Here is a 24,107-nt window from a genome sequence, read left to right as displayed (position 1 = left end):
TCAGTGTGTGCCCACTACATAGCAGGAGTTCAAAAAGCCGGGTTGGGCTTGGTGTCTGAGGAGCTGGAGCTCTGGAAGGAACGGGTGTGCGATGTGGCCCAGTGGATGGGGCCACTGGGGTTGGTGGGAGTGTGAGGAGGTGCCCTGGAGCACAGCTCCCCGGGGGAGTTTGGGAGCCCGGGTTCTATGAAAAGCGGAAAATCACTTCTCCAGAAAATCCAAGCACTGTACGGTACCCTCTCCCCCTCCTGCCTCGGAGCAAAAACCCCCCCGCCATGCGGTGGGCGGGGCGACGATGCCGCGTGGGCGTGGCGATGGCTGTGCGCGGTGGGCGGGGCGGCGGCAGTGCGCAGGCGCTGTGGGCGGGGCGGCGGCAGTGCGCAGGCGCTGTGGGCGGGGCAGCGGCAGTGCGCAGGCGCAGTGGGGAGGCGCGGCGTAGCCATGGCGCACGGTCCCGGTCGCTGTTGCTGCTGCGGTGAGGCGGCGGTGGTGGCAGCGGGCGGCGCGGAGCGGGCCGCAGCATGGGGGCTCTACCTGCGTATCGACCGGCAGCGGCTGCAGTGCCTCAACGAGCGCCGCGAGGGTAGCGGCGCGCTCGTCTTCCGCGCTTGGGAGGACCGCGGCGATCGCGCACAGGTGGGGCCGGCTTGGGCCGGGGCCTGCACCGGCGTCGCGGCCTGAGCAGAGCCGGGCGGCGGGACGGGGAGCGAGGGTCTGGGAGTCCCCGCCGTCCCTCCTGTCCGCGCTCCCCCGGTGCGACTGCCGCGTCCCTGCGCAGCGGGGCCGGCCCTGAGCTGCTCCTTTCTCTTCCCAGTTCGTGGAAAGCGACGACGACGAGGAACTTCTCTTCAACATCCCGTGAGTTCTTTCCCGGAGCTCTTCCGGCGCCATTCTGGCTGCTGGCGGGGCCGGTTCCTCAGCTTCGTGTTTCCAGGAACGAGGCATGTTTGTGCGCTGCAGTAACCGGCACTGGTTTGGGGAGACCGGAGCTGAAACCACCTCTTGTGTGCCTCTGGGCAGGTTTACCGGCAACGTGAAGTTAAAAGGAGTAATTGTGATGGGAGAAGATGACGGTACACATCCAGCAGAGATGAGACTGTAAGTGACATGGGCATCAACTTTGCTGGAGACTAAACAGCACTGATTGACCAGTAGCTAATGAGAGCAGCGATTCTCATGCTGTTGGGTGACCCAGCACCCAGCGAGGGTGCGCAGTGTGGGAGAAAGCAGCGTTACTCTGCAGCTCCTCAGCCCTTCCAGGGCCCAGGAGGAAAAAAGAAACCATAACTTGTATGGGGTTGAGTGCAGCTACGTGCCACCTTTTCTCTAGAGAAACGGGGCGGTGGTTTTAGTGAGATGAGACCATTTGGTTGACACACTGGCTGTGCTGTGAGGAAACCAACCTGCTGCTGGCTTAGCAGGCTACTGAAAGATCCATGGGCCAGGAGGGGTCATGCTTTGGCAGGGAACGCTGAGGGCCAGGAGGTAGGGACACAAGTGACAGTGTCCTGCCACCAGGTGAGGCCTGTAAGGCTCTTGGTAGCAGTCCAGCTGTGCTGAGCCACGAGGTCTCTTTTAGCTCCTGAAGGGAGGGAGATCGCTCTGAATACTGCCTTTGTTTTTAAAAAATTAGAGAGTACGGAGTACTCTGCAGTTCTTGCTTTTGGGGAAAGAAATGCACCTTTATCAAGCCCTGCTTTTCCTTGGCCTTCAGTGTACCAGGGTCTGGCTTTCTTCATGTACCTGAGCATGCTGAGATCTGTATCTCCCCAGCTTTGTTCCCTGCTCTTGTTATTTCTTCAGGGTGTTGGGTATCTGGAACGTGATGATGCTTTGTGGCAAATCCAGTTTCTCATTGTTGAGAAGAATGCAGGTAGTGCTAATGGCTAGGGAAGAAACCAATGAGCTGACCTGCGTGTTAATAACTTCCTGGGGTTCCTCCCTCTCTTCCCAGGTTCAGGAACATTCCTCACATGTCCTTTGATGACGCAGCCAGGGAACCGGAGCAGACGTTCACCCTGAACCGGGATCCGACAGGCGAGCTGGAGTACCCTACCAAGTACGATGCTGATCCGCGGGCCTGGGGATTGCAGGGGGCTGCGCCTCCTGAGCGCAGGCGCTGCACTCTATCCCACCTGCTGGCATGCCACCAAATTTTAGGAAAGTGTGAGCAGATGGGAGTTCCTTCCCTTGAATCTCAAAACTGCCCAGAATAGAATGTTTCCCTGGCTCCATCTTCCCCTTCTCAGGTGAGAGCTGTGGTCTGAAAGCCATCTTGCTGGAACCAGGGGGATTCCTGTGCCTGTGAGGCAGGATTTCTTGGGGTGCAGAATCATCTTGGTGTTGTGTCCCTTGCTCTTGGCCCCAGTGACAGCTTGTTGGTGGCCCGCTTGCCACAGGCATGAGGGAAGCTGCTCCTCCTGCATCCTTGGCCCTTTGCTCCCCAGTTTGACTGGGATTAGGGCCAGAGTTCCGCAGGGCGCAGGACTGCGGCACCATGCTGAGAGGAGGTGACGAGGCAGCGGAGTGGCAGCCTGTACGCACAGCTCTGGATTCAAAGTGTGTTTTCTTTCAGAATTGCCCGTTTCTCCAATGTTTACCACCTCTCCATCCACTTTCCGAAGAACTTTGGAGCGGAGACAACAAAGATCTTTTATGTAGGCCTGAAAGGAGAGTGGACAGAGGTAGGTGAGAGCAGAGATGAAAAGGAATGAGCTAGTGGTATAAAAAGGGCTTTAAATTAGAGCTTCGGTGGAGCTCTAGTGGTGAGGAAGAAGTGGCCATAGTGTGTGGGGTGGGGATGGAAGGTCTGCAGTGAAAAGTCTGTAAGATGGGAACCTGCTCATCTCTCCAGTCATGTGTTTTAGGAGGGACTCAAATTCTGCTCTCCTCTGGACTAACGCGTTTAATCTTAATTCAGGCTCATCGCCACAAAGTCACCATCTGCAATTACGAAGCATCAGCAAACCCAGCTGATCACAAACTGGAACAAATCACCCCACAGACTCACTTCATCTCCTAACTGTGCTGTCAGGAATCTCCCAAAGGCTCTGATACAAGTCTATGGATGTGATGGGCTGACTTGGACAGAACTGGCTTCCTGGAGCACTGCAGAGTGTTGGATCAGCTTTACGTTTTGGTCTTTGCCTTTGAAAGCAGAGGGCCGAGCATGTGTGATGCCTGTACGAAGGTGGCCGCAAAGGGCAGCGGCATGTTGGCTCCCACAGAAGGCAGCAGATTGGCTCTCCTTGGGCAGTGGCAAGCTTGTGTCTGGTATCATTCGCTCCTCTGACTGCCAATAAAACACGCTGAGGTGCCGACCTGTGGCCTGCTCACTCACATCCCCCTCCCTGACCGCGGGTTACAGCCTGTCTCTGGAGCCGGCGGGGGCGGGGGAGAGCGAGCAGCGACACGGGGATACCGCCTTGCACTGGCGGCTGTGTGGCAGGGAAGGGGGCGGCGCTCGGTGCTTCACCGGCAGCAGCGGGGCGCGGGCTGCGCCGCTGTGGTGACGGCGGGGCAGCGGGGCCTCCCGCGGCCGCAGCCTTTCCCCCATAAGCCCCCGGTAACCCCGCGGGGCCGGCCTCGCTCGCCTCACCCCCGCTGCCAAGATGCCCGCCCCCTGAGGACTGGGCGGTGCGTCACTTCCGCCGCCCTGACCCGACTGGCGGGCGGAAGTTCCGGTTGGCAGCGCGTTGGGGGAGCCGGGAGGAGAGCGCGCGCCGGGCCCGCGGGAGAGGTGCGGGGCGGGCCGGACCACCGGGGCGCGGCCGGGTGGGGGCCGGGACCGGGACCGGGGAGGAGGTCGGAGGCGGCGGCGGGAGGTCGGGGCGGGCCCTTCCCCGTGGCGCGGCGGGGGTGTTTAACAGGATAAGCCGGTGGATCACCGGCTGGGGCGGCTGCGGGCCGGGCGCGGGGGGATCCGGCAATGAGGCCGGAGATCCGAGGCTGCGCTCCCTGGGCTTCCCCCACCGCGGTTCTGGCTCCGGCCGGTGGCGGGTCCCGAGTGGGCCCCGGTTCCCCGCGGCCTCGTGCTGGGGGCGGCGCAGGAGCACGCTGCCGGTAACGGAGCCGCCCCTCCCGCCGCGACCCCACCTCCCGCGGCCAGCGGCCTCCCGCGAGTCGGTACGAGCCCCCCAGACTCCCGGCCATTAGGAACCCCCCCTAAAAGCCCCATTTCCAGGGAAAACTGGCGTTCCCGGTCCAGCCGGGAAGCCGGCGGCGCGGCCGAGCCGGGGTTCAGCCTGGCCCCGGTCCCCCTCCCCCGGTCCCTTCCGTCCCGGCGGGGTTTTTCCATCCTCCTGTCGCCTTTCCCTCCCTGCACCCGTTCTCCCTCCGGGCTGCGGGAGCAGGAGAGGCCGGGGACACCTTATTAAATGATAATTAGCGATTTGCCCCCCACCGGGCCGGGCGGTGGGTTTCCCCCCGGCATTGCTCTGGTGGGTGAGGGGCAGGTGAGGGCCGCCATAGCTGTGGGGCTGCTGCCGAAACAGCCCAAATCGGACACAGGTTGGTCTCCTTTTTTTGTGTGTGGGTGCTGTTACGCGGGCGCTGACCCTTCTGGGGACTTATCTTTCCCCTGTTACATTTTGGCCTCAGCTGCCTCTGCTTGAGTTGTTCTTGTGGCAGCAGTCGTGGACTCTCCTGTAGATCATAGAACCATAGAATGGTTTAGGTTGGAGGGAACCTTAAAGACTGTCCAGTCCCACCCCCCTGCCCTGGGCAGAGCCACCTCCCCCCAGCCCAGGTTGCTCTCAGCCCCGTCCAACCTGGCTTTGAACACCTCCAGGGATGGGGCAGCCACAGCTTCTCGGGGCAACCTGCACCAGGGGCTCACCACCCTCCCAGGAAAGAATTTCTTCTTAATGTCTAATCTCCCCTCTTTCAGTTTAAAACCATTCCCTCTCATCCTACCCCGGGAGTGGGGCAGAAACACCCCAGAGAAGTCTTGGGTCTCTCCGAGGTGTGGCTGTGGGGTGCTTTGGGCAGCCTTGACCCTCAAAACCCCTCCTTTCCCTGAAGTCTCTGTGAATAAGGCAAAGACGTGAGTCTGTCTGCTCAGGGAGCACGTTTCAGCATCTCCATCTGTCATGGAAGATGCTTTTATTTATGGCTCTTCTTGCCAGGAATTTTGGCAGGTGTTGTTTTTCCTCGCTGGTTGTTTTGACCCTGGAGTACACACGAGCACGTGGGCTGTGTGTCTGCAAGGTTCGCCAGACCGAGGAGCTTGTTGTTCCCGGTGTTTTTATTTGAGTCGGGGAAACAGCTGACGAACAGTTGGTGAAACGAGTCGGGCAGGTCTTGGCCCAGGCTGGTGGAGGAGGTGGCTGTTTCTGTCGGGTAAGGCTGTCTGCCAGGGTACTGGGAGTTTGGGGGGAGATCAGGTGCTCCCATGCCATCCAAAATCCTCTGGGGATGATGCTTACTGTGAGATGTGAAGACTCGAGCAGACCACGGGGGCTGGTCTGGCTCCTGGCAGTAGCCAAGAGGCTGATCTTGCTCCTGGGAGATGATGGAAGCGCCGTAAATGTGCTCTGATCTAATTAGTCCTGGGCGGTAAGCAGGGGTTAGGGCCTGTCATGTGAGGCGAAGTAGTTTTAGTGATTTGTGCCGGACTGGGAACAAACACCATTGACTGTCATGTCTGAAGGCAGTGTTGTAGGGGCTCATTAGCTCTGCCGGAGCCACCCACCTCGCAGGTGACACTGGGATCCAGGCGGTGATGGTCAGCCCTTTGTGCTGGCAGGAGGCCATTGCGGTGGGGACAGCAGCGGTGGCCCTGGCTGGCTGCCCGTCCGGGAGGGACAGCGATGCCATCGCTGGGGGGGCACAGGCTCTAGGAGGCAGCACAGGGCTGGGTCTCAGTCCAGCACCCGAATGCTGCAGTTTATCCCTGAACAGCTCCATAAAAGAGGGCTGGACCTTTTATTAGCGCTATAAAGCCTGTGCTGCTGCATGCTGAGGGCCGGCGTTTCCTGCTTCCCCGTCGGAGCAGATGTGGGTCAGGCTCCTCCTCAGCTCCCCTGGCAGGCGGAAAGGGATGCTGAGGCTGCGTGACGCCTGGCCGCCCTCTGCCCACGTCGTTACAGTCACAGAAATAACTTTGGCTTTGAGGTGTAACAGAAAGAGCTAATTTTAACAATTCCAACACCCCACGCGCCCATCCCCACTCGCACGCATCTGGTGTTGCGATGTGGGAAGCGTTTGCTGCTTCCTGGCTCTCCAGCATTGCCAGGCCAGGGACTGAGCAGGCCTGTCCCAAGGGCTGAAACATCAAAGCCTTCATGTACTCTTTAATTTTACCCCAAATAGCTGATCCCTCCTGAGCAATTAGTTCTGGGGGGAAGAGTGGTTTATTTTCCTGCATTACCTTTGTCCCTCTGTCCCGCAGGTGCCAGTGTCTGAGTCCCTCTCAGTGTATGTGTGGTAACAACATGTCTGTCCCCCTCCTCGCTGACGCAGTGACTGTCTCAGGGGCAGAGCGGGAGACTGCCGCGGTAAGAGCCAGACCCCTCCTGCCTCTCCTACTTCTTCTCTTTTAGCTGTCTTGAAGATAAGGAGCTGCTTCTGTGGGGTTCAGAGGAGCCATGAGCTCAGCTCTTCAGATGTACCTCTTGGTGCATCAAAGGGAATGCAGGACCAGCAAGGTCTCATCTTTCTGGGGAAAAGTAGCTATGCTTTGGGCTGGGCTGTTTGTGTCTGGTGCTTGGTTTGGCACAGAAGCACAGGCACAGCCTCGCAGCTAGGCTCGACCTGCAGGGAAGTCAGTGGGAGTGGGATCTGATTTGGCTATGTAGGTTTTTAAAAGCAAATGCCCCAAAGAAAATCCTCTGTCCTTCCCTGGGGCTGCCTTCCCTCTGCTCCCTGTTGCTTAGGAGTTGCTCTAGCTTTAGATGAAAAGCCCGTAGGGATGAGTTTTGTGAGTCCTTGGCAAGCTCGGCTTCTGCTCAGCGTGGTGCCGTGCAGCCTGGCAGGACAATCCATCGCTCCCCGGCCCTCTGCTACACTGGGCAGCCAAGGGGCCAACAGCGCTCATGGACCTGGCCGTGACAGCACAATGTGGCACGATGATGTGCCTGTTCCACCCATCCGTCATGCTCAAAGCTGCAGAGACATGTCATTAGCATCAGCTAATTTCTGCTTGTTTGAGTCTCTTCTATTTAGTGACTAAGTGGCCTTTTGCCGCTTCTCTGTGAGCCCAGCCCTGCCACTCTCCCACGGCATCGGCTCTCGCACCAGCTAATTCTTTTGTTTTTCTGCTTAATTTAACAGGTCATTTTTTTACATGGCCTTGGAGACACGGGGTAAGTATTCCTGAAGCTGGCTCTGGCTGTGACGCGGGGTTTGCTGAATGCAGACCAGGGCCCAGCCGCTCGCTGCGAGCACCAGTGCTGCTCTCCCGAGGGGCAGCTCCAAGATTTGTCTGGGGCTTTGAGCTCGGTCCGATAGCTGTGCCTGCGCCACCCTCGCAGGGAATCGCTGGCCAGCAGCTGTCTGCAATTCAGCTTGAATATTTATGATCCCAGCAGCCTGGCAGCCCCCCGCCCCCTGCGGGTTTGATTTTCTGCTTTCTTTAAGGCAAGCAGATAAGCACTGCGGTTTTTCCAGTCCTTGGGAGGGCTGGGAATTTGGTTTGCATCTACGTGAGTGCATGTCTCTAATGTGCAAGGCTACCTTAGAGGACACCGTGAGATACAGCAGTAACAAAAGACTTCTCCCTGCACAGGAGATTCTTTCTCCTCCCTTGCTGATAGCAGCTCCTCTGCTCCCAGCTGCGGGGCTTTGTGTGCTGCCTTTGCCCTGCCACAGAGGAGATCTGTGCTGGGGATTCACGTTGGGATTCAGGCTGCTGGGGTGGGTAGGATCTGGTAAAATTATGTCAGGGTAGGGGCAGGGGGCCAGCAGCCTTGGAGAAAACCTGTCCTTGGGGCAAATCCCTCACCTTTGTCAGCATCCTCCAAAATATTGAGGCAAAGCCTTGAACTCCCTCCTCTGCTCTCTCCCCAGGCACAGCTGGGCTGATGCTCTCTCCTCCATCCGCCTCCCCTATGTGAAATATATTTGCCCTCACGCGTAAGTGCCATCCTTGCTTCGAGACGAGCCTTGAGGGGCCTGGGTGGGCTGTGATGCTGGTGCCCGCTGCTGAGACTGTTTGGGGAGGCAGATGGTGGCCCGTACCCTGACCTACCCACGGGGCTGTGCAGTGAGGCTTGCTCTCCTGCTGTGGCCAGTTAGTTCAGGGCCCCAGCCCTGACAGTTTCTGCCTGCAGGCAGAGCAGTTCCCCGCAGAGCTGATCAGCGTGGGAGCTGCTGCTCTGAGTCTGTTTGCTCCTCTGTCCTATCCTCCGCCTCTCCCCAATGGCTGCAGTGACAGCCAAAAGCACTGGAGCTCCTTCCCAGTCACCCTGGTCAGGCAGGAGTGGGCTCAGCAAAAAGGGAAGGAAACGCTCCCCGATGTGTCCCCAGTTCTGATAGCAGTGCATGCAGGGGGCACTCACCAGGCTGGGAGAGCTCTGCCGCAGCGCTGTCCCCAGCAGCAGGGCCTTGGCTTCCCGGTGTCCCATCTCAGCAGCCGAGGCAGCCGCTCCGTCAGTGTCTCCTTGCTCGGCAGCAGCAACCAGGAGAGGGACACAGGTGCCCTCCTCCCCAGGCGGACTGCTTGGCAACGCCCTGGAGCCTCCAGCTCAGCCAGGATCTGTTCAGCGCTTGCGGGTGATCCCTGGGGTCACCTTGCAGCCCCCAGGCTGGGTCTGGTGGCACCCACCCACTGCCATCCCTTGGGAGAGGTGTCCTGCAGCTGCAGATGGGAAGGCTGGTCTCGCTGCTTCCCTTGGCTCAGATTTTCTTCTCTTGTACTTGAACTAAAACAGTTTTCTCCACAGGCCCCGGATCCCGGTGACCCTCAACATGAAGATGGTTATGCCCTCCTGGTCAGTGCTTTGGGTGGCAGGGGTGGGTGGGACCCTTTCTGGGGGTGTATTTGGGGAGTGAGAAGGGGGGGGGCATTGAAGACCCAAAATCCAATGCCCTGCAGGAGCAGGGGAATGGCAAGGGCAGAGCACACCCACCTCCCCACACCCTGTGTGCTGGGAGAGATTTGGGGCTGACTCTGCTTCTTCTCCCAGGTTTGACCTGATGGGCTTGACTCCAGATGCACCTGAGGATGAAGCTGGGATCAAGAAAGCTGCAGAAAACAGTAAGAGACTTTGGGGAGGGGGAAATGCTGAGCTCCTGGGCTCTCCCAGAGAGGGAGAGGAGCAAATGCCTTTCTTCCACCTCTTCTTCCTTTCTGCTCTCCTGTGATCCCAGTCCACCTTCTCCCTGGCTGAAGCCAAGTGCATTCAATCCCTGGGACCTCTGGCACCTGCCTCTCCCTGATGTGCTGAGGGTCCTGTGTGCACATCCCCAGGTCTTGGGTGCTGCTTTTCAGCCCCCCCCCCCCCCCCCCTTTCACTGACCCATTTCTCTGTCTTCTTCCAGTTAAAGCTATTATCGAGCATGAGATGAAGAATGGGATCCCACCCAACCGCATCATCCTGGGGGGCTTCTCACAGGTGAGCTGGGCTGTAGGGGGCTGAGGTGGAACAGACTGGGGGTTGGGACCCTTCTTTCCCCTCTGAAGACACCCCTCAAAGGGAGCATCCGTGGGGAGGAGGCGGGTGGGTGCTGGGTGAGCCGGGTCTGGTGGGTTCTCTGGGATGGTGGATCCCTCTATCGCACTAACAGACCTTCCTCATCCGCTGCAGGGCGGCGCCTTGTCGCTGTACACGGCTCTCACCTGCCAGCACCAGCTGGCCGGCATCGTGGCTCTCAGCTGCTGGCTCCCGCTGCACAAAGCCTTCCCGCAGGTACTGTGCGCTGCTGCTGCCCTGTGTGTCCGCAGGGAGGGTCGGGGTGAGGGGGCGGATTTTCCTGTCTGGAGTTTGCTGCAGTGTGAGCCTGGGGCTGCTGGAGGCACAAAGTGCCTGTGGTGGGGGATTAATCCCACACCTTTGCTCCTGGAGCAGGTGAAGGCACAGGAGAAATCAGGACTCTGCCCTCCGATCTGGTGTGGGTATCTGCAGGCCAATTTGCTCCTCATGCCGGCTGGGCAGCAGCTCTGTCCTGGTGGCAGTGTGGGAGGAGGCGTGTGGTGGCAGAGCAGCAGGCGCTGTGTGAGCAGCTCTGCTGTGTCCCTCCTGAGGAGGGGAGCTGCCAAGTGATGTGCATGGGGACACAGATAAAGCATCTGACCCGTTCCCCATGGGGAATCCCCTCTCCTGGGCACCCCTGAGCGCTTCCTTCCTCACTGCAGGCGGCGAATAACGGTGTGAACAAGGACATCGCCATCCTGCAGTGCCATGGGGAGATGGACCCCATGATCCCTGTCCGCTTTGGGGCCCTCACTGCTGAGAAGCTGAAATCTGTCGTCACCCCCACCAAGGTCCAGTTCAAAACCTACCCTGGTGTGATGCACAGTTCCTGTCCTCAGGTCAGTGCCTCGGGGCGGAGAGAGGGGACGGGGCTGTCAGGGGCTGGTCTCGCCTTAGGGACCAACCCCGGCACGGTGGGTCGGGGACATTGCTGAGTCCAGAATGTGTTTATTCCCCGATTCACTCTGGGGCAGCGGCACAGCTCTCGTGCCCCCACACTTGAGGCAAGGCATGGCGCTTGAGGAGCCCTGGAGTGACAGTCTCTGCGCTCTCCGCAGGAGATGATGGCAGTGAAGGAGTTCATTGAGAAGCTGCTGCCCCGGATCTAAGCAGAGCCAATCGAGACTGTCGCGGGGAAGGACGCCGAGATTGCAGCCGCCGATCTTTCCCTTGTGACCTGTCCGCTGCAAATGGAAGCCATGGCACCCCACCGCACCTCCTGCCGCACCACCAGCCCCCACCTCTCCCTGTCTCCTCACACCGCGTCCTCTCCGGCTGGGGGTGCCCCGTCTCTCCCTGCTGCTCTCGGAGTGGAGATTGGAGCTGTCTAAGGCGAGTCTTCGAGTGGCCTTTTCTCTCCTCCTCTTGCTCCGAGCGGTTTCTGTGGGGGTCACCATCCCCTTGACTCCCTGTTCAGGCACTGCAGTGTGTGGGTCTGGCACGGTGCGGGTGAGGTTTTTTTTGTTGGGTTTGGGTTTTTTTGTAACAGTATTAAGGGTGGGACGTGCCCCCTGTGCAGCGGGAGGAGCGGTGCGGGCACAGGGCAGGGCTGGGGCACCCTCCGTGGCCCTCCGTGGCCCAGAGCAGCCCATGCTCCTCCTCTGCCCTCGGCCTGGCCTCTGCGCGGCTGCTCTCGGCCTCTGCTCAGGTGACTCACGGGTTTTCAATCAGAGCTCAGGAACCCGAGACTCTCCTGCGAACGCTTCAAGGCCCAGGGGAGAGGCTCTGCTGGTACTGCCAAAGGCTGCCCTGTCTCCCCAGGGCCAGTAGAAAGGTGTCCGCGCAGCTCCTGCACCTCCTTGCACGGGGCCCCGGCCCCTGCCCTGTCGCACACGCACACTCCCCGGCGGGCTCGTCCCGCACTCCAGCAGCCTCAGCCCTCGGCTTGTGGCAGCTCTGCCCTCCTTGAGATAATCGCCTCCTTCCTCCTCTTGTTGCTTTTACAATCTTCTCCTCAGCCTGGCGGGGGGGTCCCAGAGGTGTCTCTCCCTCCCTTGGCCCAGCTCTGTGCCCTCAGAGCCCCAAAGTGCTGCCGTTTACAGCCGGCGTCCAAGCAGCTTTGCCATGGAGCCTGCCTGGCGCTGGCCCGGTCCTTAACGTCTCTCTTGCTGCTACTTCTCCTTCCCTTTGGACTCGGGCTGGCTCTGGGAGGGAGAGGTGAGGTGAGGAGAGGTTCCCGGCCCCCAGGGATGGCTCCAGGCGCAGCTGGAGGAAGCAGCTTTGCTCCTCCCAGCCATCATCTCACCAGCATCTAATGCCCAGGTGCCGCTGCTCCCCGTACTGTGGGGCAGCGGGGGGCATCTCTGTGCTCCCCAGGGCCAGGGCTGGGAGCTCTCTTGGCCTTTCCGTGTACAATCACAGGTTTCCCTGTGGGCCCTCGCGTGGCTAGATGGAGGCTGCAGCCAAGGTTTGTCCTCTCCAGAGTGGTGGCCTGGCTGTGCCAGCAGCCATGGCTGGCTGGGGTACGGGGCCGGGACCGTCCCCACCAGCAAAGCAGCTCCCTGGGCACAGGGCCCCGAATGTGTCCTCCACGGAGTGGGCTCCTGGCTGCCCCCTCCCATCCCGCAGGGCTGAGGGCACTTGCTGTTGAGCAGCGCTGCCCTTCTCCTCGCCTCTCCTCCATGGGCTGAGCCCACAGCACTCTTGGGCCCTCCTGGGCTGGAGCTGTACATGTCTTTTAAAAAAAAAAAAAAAAAAAAAGGAAAAAACACCACAAAATCCGCCTGGCCTAAGGGCTGTCACTCCCTCCCGCGTGCTCCAGCTCTGTGTGGGTCGATGCCCTGTCCGGCTCCTCACCCCATAGAGCCTCTGCTCGGTGTCCTGTGGCTAGTAGCTGGCCATGGCCAGGCTTGTGGTGCCAGGGCTGGCACCTCTCCATGGGCGAAGGCTGCTCCGGGGGCAGGCGGGGGGCTCGGTGCCAGCAGCTCTGCCCCAGCTGTGCCCTCCCCGCCTGGGATGCGCAAAGCAATAACCTGCTCTCCGGAGAGTCGGATCTGTCGGACCCATCCTTGGTTGGTTTCTTGGGTTGTTTTTGGGTTGGTTGGGGTGTTTGGGTTTATTTTTTTTTTTCCCCCCCCTTAGGAAGTCTTAAACCAGCAAACCTGCTGCTGGCACGGGGGGAGTCCGGCTCTTCCCCTTGCTTTTGGGGTTCAGTCCTGCTGTTTCTTCTACTTTGTCTGTTTTAAAGCTGCTGCGTCCTCCCCTTCCTGTGCTCGGCGGGTGGGGAGGTGAGAGGGGCTGGCTGGGGCGGGAGCACAGCTCCCCGTGGGTTACCTGAGGGCTGGCGGACAGACAGACCGACCTATTTGACTGTGAACTGGAACTGTGTGCGTAGCAGGGGCCTGGGACTCGTGGCCATCCTTGGGCACGGCGTAGGTGGCCACGCTGGCCCCTTTGCAGAGCATTCCTGCTCGCTCCCCGCCTGAGCAGCACGCGCCTGGCCGGGGCCGTGCTGAGGACCCGGGAGGGAGAACAGCTTCTCTCCATTCCTCAATACAGCTTTTTTTTTTTTTTTTTTTTTTTCTCCTTCTCTCTCTCCGTTTTGTCTTCCTTGTAAATGTTTGGGGTTTTTTGTGCGTGTGTTCCACAGAGTCAGATACAAGGTTAAATAAATCATAAATCTCTCCCAGAGCCGAGCTGGCGTCATTCGTGGCTGGGCAGGAAGCACCGTCAGCACCTCTGTAACAGAGGTTTGGGGGGAGCGGATTAGCATGAGGCCCCAGGGTGCCGTTTCTGGGGGCAGCAGCTCCAGCTGAGGGGAAGCAGAACAGAGCTGCCACTTAGAAAGTAAGAAAGTTTATTTAAAAACAAATCAAAAGCTCAATTCATAATTTAGTAGCATAAGTTATTAATCCAACTGACAGCAAACTGGGTTGACTGCGTCAGCAGTGCCTAACGAAGCCATTAGAGCTGCCAGTAATAAATAGGACCAGTATTTGACAGCTGAGCAGAGCCTTCTCTTGGGCAGCCTTTGGCAATGTGATTTTGGAAGCGGCTGCCACAGGCCACATGGAAGCAAAACCAGGCACCGGCCATATCTAGACAGCAGCGGAGGGGGGGCTGCATGGAGCCAGGTGAGGCTGGAGCACAGCTGTGGGCAGGAGCACGTGGGAGATGAGGCTTGGTCCCCAAAACCATATGGGGGAGGCTGGGGAGAAGGTGTGGGGGGCAGCCATCAGGTCTTTTCCCCAGGGAGCTGGGACGTGAGCCTTGGGCTGTGACTGGTCCCTGTGGGAGTGGAAGATGTGGCACCCGGGCCTGGGGGTTCCTGGGGCCATGAGGTAGGGGCTCAGCAGCTGTCTCTGTGCCCAGGGCAGGGGACAGTGGGTGCCCCAGCCTTTCCCCTGCTCTGAGACTGAGACTCCCCTCTGCTCCCTGAGCTGGGCGGGTTGGGGGCTAGGTGCAGCAGGGAACAGGCAGTTTCCTCTGCAGTTTGGGCTCAATCACACATTTGAGCGCTGGATGTGGCCACCTCCCAGGGCACAGGGGGGAGTCCAGGAGCAGCAGCTCCCACAGTGGCCACAGGAACCAAGCACCTTCTCCCTGCTGGCACCTCTACGTTCCATGAGGGGATTTCGTGCTCCAGGTGCTAAAGCCGGGCCCTGGCTCTGTACTTCCTTGTGTTTCTGCTCTGTGAGATGCAAAGGACCCGGGGGAGATGAGGATGAGGAGTGGAGAGGCCAGGGATGCTCCTGCCTTCCTGCCCCATGCGAGAGGCAGGAGGGGGAGCTGGAACTGCACCAGGATGACCGCAGCCTCGCTGGGAGGCAGGTGGGGCTGGCCCTGAGCTGCCCCTGGCAACCAGGCAAGCCCTCAGGCCACAGCTCAGTTCTTGCTGAAACCTGTGGGATTCTGCAGCTGCCACCGCCACAGGTCCTCGCCTACAGGAGGGAGAAAGCAGCAGTGAGGGGTGGGCCAAGAGAGGGGCAGCCTGTGACACACAGCGTGCTGGGGAGGGGGATGCTCTTACACATCTTGTCCAGGCCAAAGGCAGCTTTCCAGCCCAGCTCACGCTCGGCCAGCGCCGGGTTGGCATAGCAGGAGGCCACGTCTCCCTCCCGCCGTCCTGTGATCTTGTACTTGATCTGCAGGGAAAGCAGCACCCTGGCATCTGGGGGCTCCTGGCTCTCAGCAGATGGGGCTCATCCGAGGCCCGGGAGAGGTGCCAGTGGCTGCCACAGACGCAGGCACAAGGGCTGCCACAGCAGTGACAGCTTGAGGTGGCAAAGGGGGGGGGTGGGGGGTGGGAGCAGCTGGCTCTGTGCCTGTGGCCCTACAGGCTGCGGGTCAGACCTTACCTCCCTCCCCGAGGCTTTCTCCATGGCCCGGACCATCTGCAAGACGGAGTAGCCAGTGCCTGTGCCCAGATTGTAGATCTGGGAGGAGGATAAGGGACATGGCTCAGTTTCTTTCACAAGGGGAGAAGGGCCAAGCCCCCTTTAGCTCCCCTTGGGCTGTGAGAGCCTGGCTCTGGCCCAGGCCTGCAGCCCCGGCAGGGCTAACTGCACCCTAGACAACAGCATTCTTGATACCTTGCAGCCGCAGTTCTCCTTGAGCTTCTTCAAAGCAGCGATATGGCCCTTGGCCAAATCCACGACGTGGATGTAATCCCTGACACCTGTGGGGACACAGAGAGTGAGCACAAATCCCTCCTGCCCAGGGTGCGGCTGCGCTGGGGAGCTGTGGCGGCTGCCCCAGGGGACAGGGTATCTCTGCCCCATCCGTTCTGCAACGCACCCGTTCCATCATCCGTCTTGTAGTCATTCCCAAACACACTGAGGAATTCCCGGCGCCCCACTGCCACCTGCACAGAGGGACAAGCCCACAAGAGCCCTGTCAGCCTGTACCCCACACAGGCACTGTGAGCCCGGGGGGGGTCTCAAAGGCTGCAATGGGTCGGTACCTGCGCCACGTAGGGCATGAGGTTGTTCGGGATCCCCTGAGGATCTTCTCCGATCATGCCTGACTCATGGGCACCGATGGGGTTGAAGTAGCGCAGGAGAACGGCGTTCCAGTCCTGGGGAGACACGCAGACGTGGCTGCCTGGGGAGGGCGTAGTGCCATGTGGCGCTGCCTGGTCACCCCAGCACACTCCAGTGGGAAAAGACCTCGGTTCCCAGCCCTGCGTGCCTTGGGGCAGCTCCTCACCCTCTCTGCTTTGCAGAGATCGCGAATCATCTCCTCGATGAAGTACTTGGATTTGCCGTAGGGGTTGGTGCAGCCTCCGACTGGGTGATTCTCATCCAGGGGGAGGTACTTGGGGTCTCCATAGACGGTGGCAGAGCTGCTGAACACGATGTTCCTCACGCCGTGGGCTTTCATGGTCTGGGGAGCAGGGACCAGCCACCACTAAGCCAGCAAGCTCCATGCCCTGTACAGGCCGCAGCTCCCACCATGCAGGCACCGTTACACCGCTGGGACAGGGCCTGGACATGGGGAGCACTGCAGGAACCAGGCTGCTGGCCAGCACAGCCACCCCAGAGCAAATCACACCCAGCACCAGTCACCCAGCACCTGCGTGGCCCTGAGCACCACACACAGCCTGCCAGCTCCACTCACCTCCAGCAGCCGGATGGTCCCGGTGAGGTTCACCCTGTAGTACTCCAGGGGCTTCTCCACAGACTCCCCCACTGCCTTCAGCCCTGCAAAGTGCATCACGGCTGAGAAACGGTGCTGCAGAGGGAGAAAAAGCTTGGCATTAGTGCCGCAGCAATAGCAGATAGAAGCTCCAGGCAGAAACCAGTCAGAAGTCTCCCCAGGAGTTTCACTCAGCCAGCCTGTGTGGGTCTCCGTGCCCCACAGGAACATTTGCTGGTCAAAGCATTTCCTCAGCGCTGCCCAGTCCATGTCTCCCTCCTGGCTCCCACTCACAGCACAAACCCTTCTCACCCCATAGAGGCCATGAGGCCACCTTGGGGCTCTGCAGCTCTTGCTCTCACCTTACTAAAGAGCTCCTGCAGCGCTGCCTCGTTGGTGATATCCAGCTCCTGGAAGAGGATGGGCTGGTGCACGATCTGCTCTACACGCCGGAGGCTCTCGGGGAGTGTGTCTGCCCCTGGGGAGATGGAAGAGAGTGAGGTGCTGGGATAGCTGGAGGTCCTGGCACAGGCTGAAAGGGGCCAAGCCCCTTGCACAGGAAGGGATGAAGGCTCTCCGTACCTCGGATGGCATTATGAAAGTTGTCTATGACCACGGGGACATAGCCAGCCTCCACCAGCTCCAGCACACAGTGACTGCCGATGTAGCCAGCTCCACCAGTCACCAGGATCTTCTCTGCCATGGTTCCCTGGGGGAGAAAAGGCCCTTCAGTGCAGAGCGCTGTGTAACCGGCCTGGGGTGGGCACCACAGCCAGGCCCCCTGAGAGGGAAGGGGCAGGCAGGACATGGACACTGTCACGTCAGCACTGCCTCTGGGCACTCCCTGCACTTGGCCCGGCCAGTGCCAGGACGACATCCAGAGAGGAACGGGCTGGGCAGGGTGTAGCACACCCTGCCGACGTGGTTCCCCGGACAGGGAGGGTTTATCTGACACTTGTCACATACAGGGGAAAACCCCTTGTTCTTCCTGTTAAATCCAGTCAAGATCCTGGTGACACCCATATCCTACAGCACAATTTCCTCAGGCTAACTCACCCCTAAGTGCAAGGGCAGAGTCAGATAACAGCATTAACTTGGGTGATCTCCTCAAGGGGCATCAGCTCTGCCCTCTTCCCCCCCCATTCCTTGTTTTCTCTCCAGTTTTCTCTACAACAATCCCTGCACTCCCTTCAGTCCCCCTTCCTAGCACTGGCCCGGTTCCTCCCCTGCTTCCCAGGAAGGTGGGCATTGCCTCACTGCAGACAACAGGGACGTTTGCTGGCATATGTAAAGTGGAAACCTGGAAAATAACCTGCAGGAAAGCCCCTGTTCATGGGAACCGAGCAGTGGCTCCTGCACAGCGAGCAGGGGGGAGAATCCACTTTATTACCAAGGCATGTGGAGGCAGCACAGGGAAAGTGTCCACCCTGGGTGGCTTTAGTCACTCTCAGAGCTGCAGCTCAGGCTGAAAACCAAGCTGACACCCCTAAACTGCCCTGCCCTGTGTCTGCTGCCGGCCCCAGGGCTGCTCTGGCATCCAGGGAGGGCAGCTCCAGGGGAGGCCAGAGCCTGAGCCAGGCAGGAGAGGGCTGGAAACCCAGAATAACGCTGCTTTCCTCCAGGCAGGTGCACAGGCAGCGGGACAGGGCAGGGGCCTGTGGGACAGCGTGTGGACATGGGACAGCCGCGGTTACCTGCAGGGCCGGGACACCCGCGGGTCTGCGCCTGGGGCCGGGGGTGACCTGTGGGGCCGGGGGTCTCCCGAGGGGCTGCGCATCGCCTGTGGGGCTGGGGCCGGGCCTGGGGTTACCTGAAGGGCGAGGGTCCCTGTGGGGCTGGGGGGCCCCTGAGGGGCTGAATGTACCTCAGGGGCCCGGGGTTACCTCAGGGGCCGGGCCGTGGGAGCCCCGCGCTGAGGAAGGGCACGGCACGGCACGGCACGGCACGGCACGGCACGTCCCGTCCCTCCGCTCGCCCCCCGCACCGCCCCCGGCCGCTCACCCGCTGCTCCGGTCGCCGCCCGCCGTCGCGCTGGCTCTGCCCCTGCGCGGGGTGCGGTCCCTTTAAGGCCCGGCCGCGCTCCCCGCCCCGCGCGCTGCCACGCGCCCCGCTCTCCCATGGAAACGTGTCACCGGCCGCTGCAGCTACGGGGCGGCAGCGGGGACAAAAAGCCGCGGGGTGCGCATGCGCAGGGGGCGGAGACCACGCCCCCAGGGGCGGGGAGTAGCGTATATGGACAGCGGCCATTGGCGCGTAGAAGGGAGGGCGGGGCTACTCCAAGCGACCCGCGGGGAGGGGCGGTGAGCGTCCGGTCCCGCAGCGCCCCCTGGCGGCGGGAGGAGGCAACCGAGCACTGCGCTTGAGCCCCCCCATTTATCACCGATTCCAGCTTGTTTCAGTGTCACGGTTTATTTAATTGTTACAGTTTATTTAAGTGATGCGGAGAGACCCGGCGGGACGGTCCCGTATGGAACTGGCCTCTGGTCTCAGAAATAAAATATTAAATAAATTATTTTAAATATAAGACTGGGGGAGACGGCCCCAGGACCTGTCTAGTGTGAGGACTACCTGCGTGTATGGAACAAGGGTGTTCCACGCTGTCTGCTCCCAGGGGATGGGCCATAGCCCACCAGGATGCAGCGTTTCCACATGGCGCGCTGGTGGAAGAGGCACTTGGAACCACATCGGCAGCAAAAGCTCTTTAACTGGTTTAGTTAAACCCAATTTCTAATAGTTTAGAATATTAAATAATGTGTTTATTACTCCTAGTATTTAAAAGTATCTTACAACAGATACAGTCCTTTATTACAGCCCCTAAATGCTAAGACGGAAGGTCCAAGGCTGCCTCTTGGATAAGGAAGGGAAGCCTTTTGATTTCAGTCTTAACAGGTACAGTGAGGAGAGAGGAAGGAAGAAGGGTCAAACCTGACCCGGAGAAGTGCTCTACCCGGAAACACTGTGGTTTATCCTTTGACGGTAGTTTACGGCAACACGCTCTCAACGCAGATGTTACCAGACGTCATTCTGAGCTGCTGCCGGAGACCGCAGCTCTCTGTGGGAAGGCAAACGTTGAGGCCACTACTTCTCCCTCAGCCCATCCGCACCCTCCCTTCTCTAAGGCAAACGGCTAACAGCTTCGAGGTCAAATATAGTATTCTCATTTTTTTCATTTCTTCATAGATTCTGGTGGATTACGCATTTCCTCTCAAGTGCTGAGCCTGGAAGGAGCACTGAAGATGAGAGGCAGCAGAACAGAGGGGAAACCCGGCCAGCGCCACATCCTTGCTTTCTTCTTGATCCAAGGAGAAACACGATTCAGTATCACAGTCTGCAAGATGCCTGGGACACTTTGGAATTGGTTCGTCTGTTGAGAGCATTGCAAATAAACGTGCCCGTGTCCATCAGCTTCTGCAGATCCACACCCTTCATGGGGAAAAAGATACAGCACACCTTGGTACCGGTTCTGCCATGTAAAGCTGCCCAGTCACAACTGGTATCACTGGGAGAAACTAGCAAGGGCTGAGGGAGCTTTTAAAGGGTCCTTTAACGAGGTTTAGGGTACTTAAACTAAAGTATCCTTTAGTTAACGGGTACTTTAACCAGTGAACACAGCACCTAATGCTCACTAGTGCGATTCTGAGAGTGAGGGTCAAACCACAAAGTGCTGAAGGAGGGAAAGGAGGGAGCGTTCCTGGCGGGTGGGGGTGGGATTGGCACAGCAAGACACGGCGCCCCACACAGCCTGGCTGATCTGCACGGCAGACCCGGAGCAGCCCTTGCAGCTACGCTCAGGCTCCCTGGGACAATTTTTTGGGCTTCAGCGGGGGTTCAACAAAGCCATCGTGCGAGAGGCTCAACTGCTGCAGGCAAAGGCTGCTCACGCTTACCGTGTGGATGCCCAGGCCGTTCAGCATGTACACCAAGTCCTCTGTAGCAACATTTCCTGACGCTCCTTGGGCGTAGGGGCAGCCTCCAAGGCCTGCGACGGAAGCATCCACCACGCTCACACCCATCTGCAAACAGAATCACTATCAGCAAACTCCTTTTAAAGGACAAACTGTGGTCTGGTCCTTAAATCTGCAGTTCACAAGCAAGCACAGAAGAAACTCAAGGAAAGGTGCCATACTGCAAAGCAAGAATCTTACCTGAAGTGCTACCAAGATGTTGGCAAGAGCTTGCCCATACGTATCATGGCAGTGAACAGCAAGAGCCCCAACCGGCACCTCTTTCATGACTGCTGTCAGCATCTCCTTCATGCTCCCTGGGGTCCCAATACCAATGGTGTCACCGAGGGAAATCTCGTAGCATCCCATCGAGTACATCTTCTTTGAGACCTGTCCAAAAGCCATGATGCTTACTGAGAAGGCAGCTTTGTTATTCCCTTCCCCAGAGCTGGAGACCCGCTGTACAGAGGAATCAGAGCTTCACTGGGGGACAACAGCCACGGGGACAACAGCCACGGGGACTCTCCTCCCTGAATCCTCCCATCCATTTTGGCTAGATCCAGCCTTCCCTCCCTGTGGCAGCAGCTCACTGTAACCTTCCCATCTTCCCTCAGCCGTCAATTAAAGGGTTTGACACATCCTCCAGCCCCCAGTGCCTAGTTCACACCCACAAAAGGGAGCCAAAAACCTCACAGAAATTCTGGTTATATTTATGATGAACTCACCTCTGCAACTTTAGCTGCAGAAATCTTCCCTTCATAGGGACACCCAAGGACACAGGAAACGTATCTATGGTTCAAAAAATATACACTTTTAGCTAAAGAACTGAAGTGAGATTATTCTGGCCAAATTAGGCAGGACTTGTGCTGCATCTTGCATGCTCTATACAACGGAAGCTTTAGTTTCGTACTCTAAAAATCAGTCCAGTGGACAAAGCTTACACAACTAACTGCTCAACAACTACTTCTTCCACGGACACAAAAAATTTGCCAAGACAAGAGTACACAGGACTGTTCCGATTTGTGGATCTACACACTTCCATGTGGAACACCTGCCAAGAAGCTAGTATTATTTTGGATCATTTGATATAGCTGAAGACAGAATAATTACACGAAGGGTGAATCTGCCTGGAAGAGTGTAAACCGTCAGGAGCAGTACAGGCTTTGCACCAAGCCAGCATCTGAAACCATGTTAGTGTGGTGGTGTTTCCAAATTAATGCTTCTCAACACACTGAGCTCATATCTGCTTGCACTCAAGCAGGCAGAGAGACACCCCTTCCCCAAAAACGGTAAAGTTTAAAAGAAATCCCACTCCCCAGCGCTGTACGGGCTGGACTCCAAAGGGATAAATTCAAGCAGTCACATCTCTCCACAGGACCTGCTCGATGCTAAGTGCGCAGCGGGAACTCCTTACCCCCGCACAGGAATGCTGGCTGCTCTCGCTGCGGTCATCACTTCATCGAATCTCTCCAAACTCTCCTCTATGGAACAGTTGATGTTCTTCTTAGTGAAGAGCTCAGATGCTGCTCCAAAGATTGACACTTCTTTGGCCCCTGCTGCCACCTGCCAATTGAAAGCATAAATTAAAGCGAGCTGATTTCTCTCACAAGGCAAATGACAAGTGCAACCATGACTACAGTTCTCTCATTTTATAAAAAATGTTTTTTCGCTAATTCTTCCCCAAATAACCCAGTTCTTTTCTCAGTTCATTTTACAGCAAAAGCATAACGACACATTCAAATTTGTCTTCAAAGGAAGCGTGAAGTTACAGATGCAGCAGTAAAGCTACATTTGCTGGATGTAGTCAGGAGAGCTGTGGGACAAGCAGGTAGGACTGAATGCATCACTATCAATTAAAACAGATTACTTTTTTTTTATAATAGAAAACGTATCAAGGTATTTTCTATTATAAACAAGAGGTTTATATTTCCCCATCAAAATGATCCCTTGCAAATGAAACTACCAGATGAGACTGCTGCCCGCCAGAATGAAAGATGCAATTCCCACCCTTCACTGCACTTGAACTGTTCCTCGCTAGGCAGCCCTGCACACGAGGCACCGAGAACGCTCAGATGCTGCCAGCTCTTACCGCTGCCTGAAATCCTTTCAGATTAGGGGTCAGGACAGGATAACTGATACCAGGCAGCTTATTAATTCCTTGCATGACTTCAGTGTGGTCAGCCATCTGCAAAGTAAAGAAGGAAAGGTTTTTATGGGTGACAATATTCACTTCAGCAAAACATAAAGTAATTTTTAAAATGGGAACAGAAATATTTAGGAATAAGAGAAATAAGCCTCTAAAGAGCCAAGAGTATTGCACCCTGGGAAGGATCATAGTTCAGTCTCCCAGCCGAGCCAGCGCCAACATGTGCACAACCACCTGTTTGCATTTGAGCTGTACGTTTGCTCTTTCACAGGGTCCAAAGGGAAGGTCTGGGACACTGCAAGCTCTTTTATTTCGCTTTGCTGCTTCTTGCCTGGTTACAAGCCACGGTAACAAGGATTTTGGAGCAAGTGAAATCTTTTCGTTGGATTACTATCTATTATTAGGCATTTTATTAGGCATCCCTGGAGGTGTTTAAGGCCAGGCTGGATGGGGATTGAGCAACCTGGGCTGGGGGGAGGTGTCCCTGCCCAGGGCAGGGGGTGGAACTGGATGATCTCCAAGGTCCCTTCCAACCCAAACCATTCTATGATTTCTATAACATAGACTTGTAAATCCTATTTGAATACTGACCTGAGGAACCCACTTGGGGGAAACAAAGCTGGTGGCCTCTATAACCTGAAGCCCCGTCTCTGACAGCATATTGATTAAATTGATTTTCACCGGTGTTGGTACAACATTCTAAGAAGAAGAAGAAGAAAAAAAATATAAATTATTATTTAAACAATAAAACTTTCCACCACTGCAAAAAAAAAAAAAAATCCCTCATCTTTCAACATCAAAAAGCGGCATTCAAAACAAAGACCCTGTCGGCGGGGCACGTTCCGGGTCTTTGGTTAGAGAGACCCCTCCCCGTGAGGCGCCGAGGGCCGTCAGCCCCGCGGGACCCCCGCCCCCGCCCCGCCCGGCCCGGCCCGCCCGTACCTTCTCGTTCTGGAGCCCGTCGCGCGGCCCCACCTCCACCACCTTCACACGCTTCGGGAAGGCTCCGGCCGCCGCCGCGGCGCTGACCTGGGGACAGAGGAAGAGCGTCAGCCCAGGCCCGCGCCCCCCGGACCCGACCCGACCCCCCCTCCCCCCCGGCCACCGCTCACCGGCCGCAGCGACACAGCCCAACGCGGGAGCAGCCGCCGCGCCGTCGCCATGTCCGCCCGCCTTCACGTGACCGCACCCACCCCCCTACACGTGACTCGAGGGGAGGTGTGGTTTCACGATCACATGACAACCGCGCTCTCCACGTGGAACCGCGACCCCCGCAGCGGGCCGGGGCCGGGGCCGTCGCCGCCGCACAGGCGCCCCGTCCCCTCCGACCCCTCCGTCCGCGAAGGGTCCTGGCTGCCCGGCCTCGCACCGCCGTCGGGGCAGCGAGGGAGTCCCAGCTCGTACCTGTCCCCGCGGGCCGTCCCGCGGCAGCGATCCCGTGTCGAACTGTGGCATCTTTTCCTCCGCCACGAGCACTGCGCCGCCGCTCGGGAGCCGCTTACTTTATACCATGGCTTTTCCGCGGGCTCGTGCCGCTAAATAAACACGGCGTGTTTGTTTTGGATGGGTCCGCTCCCCGCACCAGAGGTTACCAACGTGATGGGGTTGGGACACAAAAAGGCCATCGCTCTATTGTCGTCCGTTCCCCCCCCCCCCCAGCTCTGTGTCACAGCGTCATCGTGGGAGCTGGGGTGATGCTCCTGTAAGCGGGTCTCTGGCAGTCAGTGCCAGTTCTCTGAAGTCCACGCGGATTCGTCACTAGAGATCATTATTTGGCAATTGAGTAACAGCTCCTACAACACCAGCCCA

The 24,107-nt window shown here is 58.2% G+C and overlaps 4 protein-coding genes across 4 annotated transcripts; 2 read left to right on the top strand and 2 right to left on the bottom strand.

Annotated features, from left to right (window-relative positions):
* Nucleotides 1-433: 433 nt before the first annotated feature.
* PITHD1 (PITH domain containing 1) lies at nt 434-3,318 on the top strand. Its single transcript, XM_082494271.1, has 6 exons — nt 434-636; nt 815-858; nt 1,021-1,098; nt 1,955-2,059; nt 2,576-2,684; nt 2,921-3,318. The coding sequence occupies exons 1-6, from the start codon at nt 442-444 to the stop codon at nt 3,020-3,022; spliced, it is 633 nt and encodes a 210-aa protein (XP_082350397.1). The 5' UTR covers nt 434-441; the 3' UTR covers nt 3,023-3,318.
* Nucleotides 3,319-3,677: 359 nt separating this feature from the next.
* On the top strand, nt 3,678-13,267 carry LYPLA2 (lysophospholipase 2). The gene is made up of 10 exons (XM_082494211.1): nt 3,678-3,739; nt 6,392-6,497; nt 7,273-7,304; nt 8,008-8,073; nt 8,883-8,930; nt 9,126-9,196; nt 9,481-9,554; nt 9,747-9,848; nt 10,295-10,471; nt 10,691-13,267. The coding sequence occupies exons 2-10, from the start codon at nt 6,420-6,422 to the stop codon at nt 10,739-10,741; spliced, it is 699 nt and encodes a 232-aa protein (XP_082350337.1). The 5' UTR covers nt 3,678-3,739; nt 6,392-6,419; the 3' UTR covers nt 10,742-13,267.
* A 1,083-nt stretch (nt 13,268-14,350) lies between these two features.
* GALE (UDP-galactose-4-epimerase) lies at nt 14,351-16,911 on the bottom strand (the record flags this gene model as incomplete). The annotated part of the gene is made up of 10 exons (XM_082494198.1): nt 14,351-14,512; nt 14,602-14,716; nt 14,930-15,007; nt 15,164-15,249; nt 15,369-15,435; nt 15,535-15,648; nt 15,780-15,956; nt 16,191-16,304; nt 16,571-16,686; nt 16,791-16,911. 10 exons carry the CDS (start codon nt 16,909-16,911, stop codon nt 14,457-14,459), a joined length of 1,044 nt encoding a protein of 347 aa, XP_082350324.1. The 3' UTR covers nt 14,351-14,456.
* A 2,031-nt stretch (nt 16,912-18,942) lies between these two features.
* On the bottom strand, nt 18,943-23,472 carry HMGCL (3-hydroxy-3-methylglutaryl-CoA lyase). Its single transcript, XM_082494178.1, has 9 exons — nt 23,411-23,472; nt 23,241-23,327; nt 22,890-22,997; nt 22,242-22,337; nt 21,567-21,715; nt 20,878-20,941; nt 20,354-20,542; nt 20,096-20,221; nt 18,943-19,631 (listed from the first exon to the last, which is right to left on the bottom strand). Exons 1-9 carry the CDS (start codon nt 23,459-23,461, stop codon nt 19,530-19,532), a joined length of 972 nt encoding a protein of 323 aa, XP_082350304.1. The 5' UTR covers nt 23,462-23,472; the 3' UTR covers nt 18,943-19,529.
* Nucleotides 23,473-24,107: the final 635 nt, after the last annotated feature.

Source organism: Vanellus vanellus (genome assembly GCF_965231255.1).
Source record: "Vanellus vanellus genome assembly, chromosome: 22".
Lineage (NCBI taxonomy): Eukaryota > Metazoa > Chordata > Aves > Charadriiformes > Charadriidae > Vanellus > Vanellus vanellus.
The sequence above is the reverse complement of the archived record's forward strand: the minus strand, read 5'-3'. Positions and strand labels throughout refer to the sequence as shown.

Excerpts from the sequence above, each read along its gene's own strand:
- HMGCL (XM_082494178.1), bottom strand. The coding sequence starts at position 23,461 with ATGGCGACGGCGCGGCGGCTGCTCCCGCGTTGGGCTGTGTCGCTGCGG. Across the intron at positions 23,328-23,410 it reads GGGCTGTGTCGCTGCGGCCG|GTCAGCGCCGCGGCGGCGGC; the intron begins GTGAGCGGTGGC and ends CTCTGTCCCCAG. Across the intron at positions 19,632-20,095 it reads ACGGCCTGGGCATCCACACG|GGTGTGGATCTGCAGAAGCT; the intron begins GTAAGCGTGAGC and ends TTCCCCATGAAG.
- LYPLA2 (XM_082494211.1), top strand. The coding sequence starts at position 6,420 with ATGTGTGGTAACAACATGTCTGTCCCCCTCCTCGCTGACGCAGTGACT. Across the intron at positions 9,555-9,746 it reads TCCTGGGGGGCTTCTCACAG|GGCGGCGCCTTGTCGCTGTA; the intron begins GTGAGCTGGGCT and ends CATCCGCTGCAG. Across the intron at positions 10,472-10,690 it reads TGCACAGTTCCTGTCCTCAG|GAGATGATGGCAGTGAAGGA; the intron begins GTCAGTGCCTCG and ends CGCTCTCCGCAG.
- PITHD1 (XM_082494271.1), top strand. The coding sequence starts at position 442 with ATGGCGCACGGTCCCGGTCGCTGTTGCTGCTGCGGTGAGGCGGCGGTG. Across the intron at positions 1,099-1,954 it reads CATCCAGCAGAGATGAGACT|GTTCAGGAACATTCCTCACA; the intron begins GTAAGTGACATG and ends CTCTCTTCCCAG. Across the intron at positions 2,060-2,575 it reads GAGCTGGAGTACCCTACCAA|AATTGCCCGTTTCTCCAATG; the intron begins GTACGATGCTGA and ends GTTTTCTTTCAG.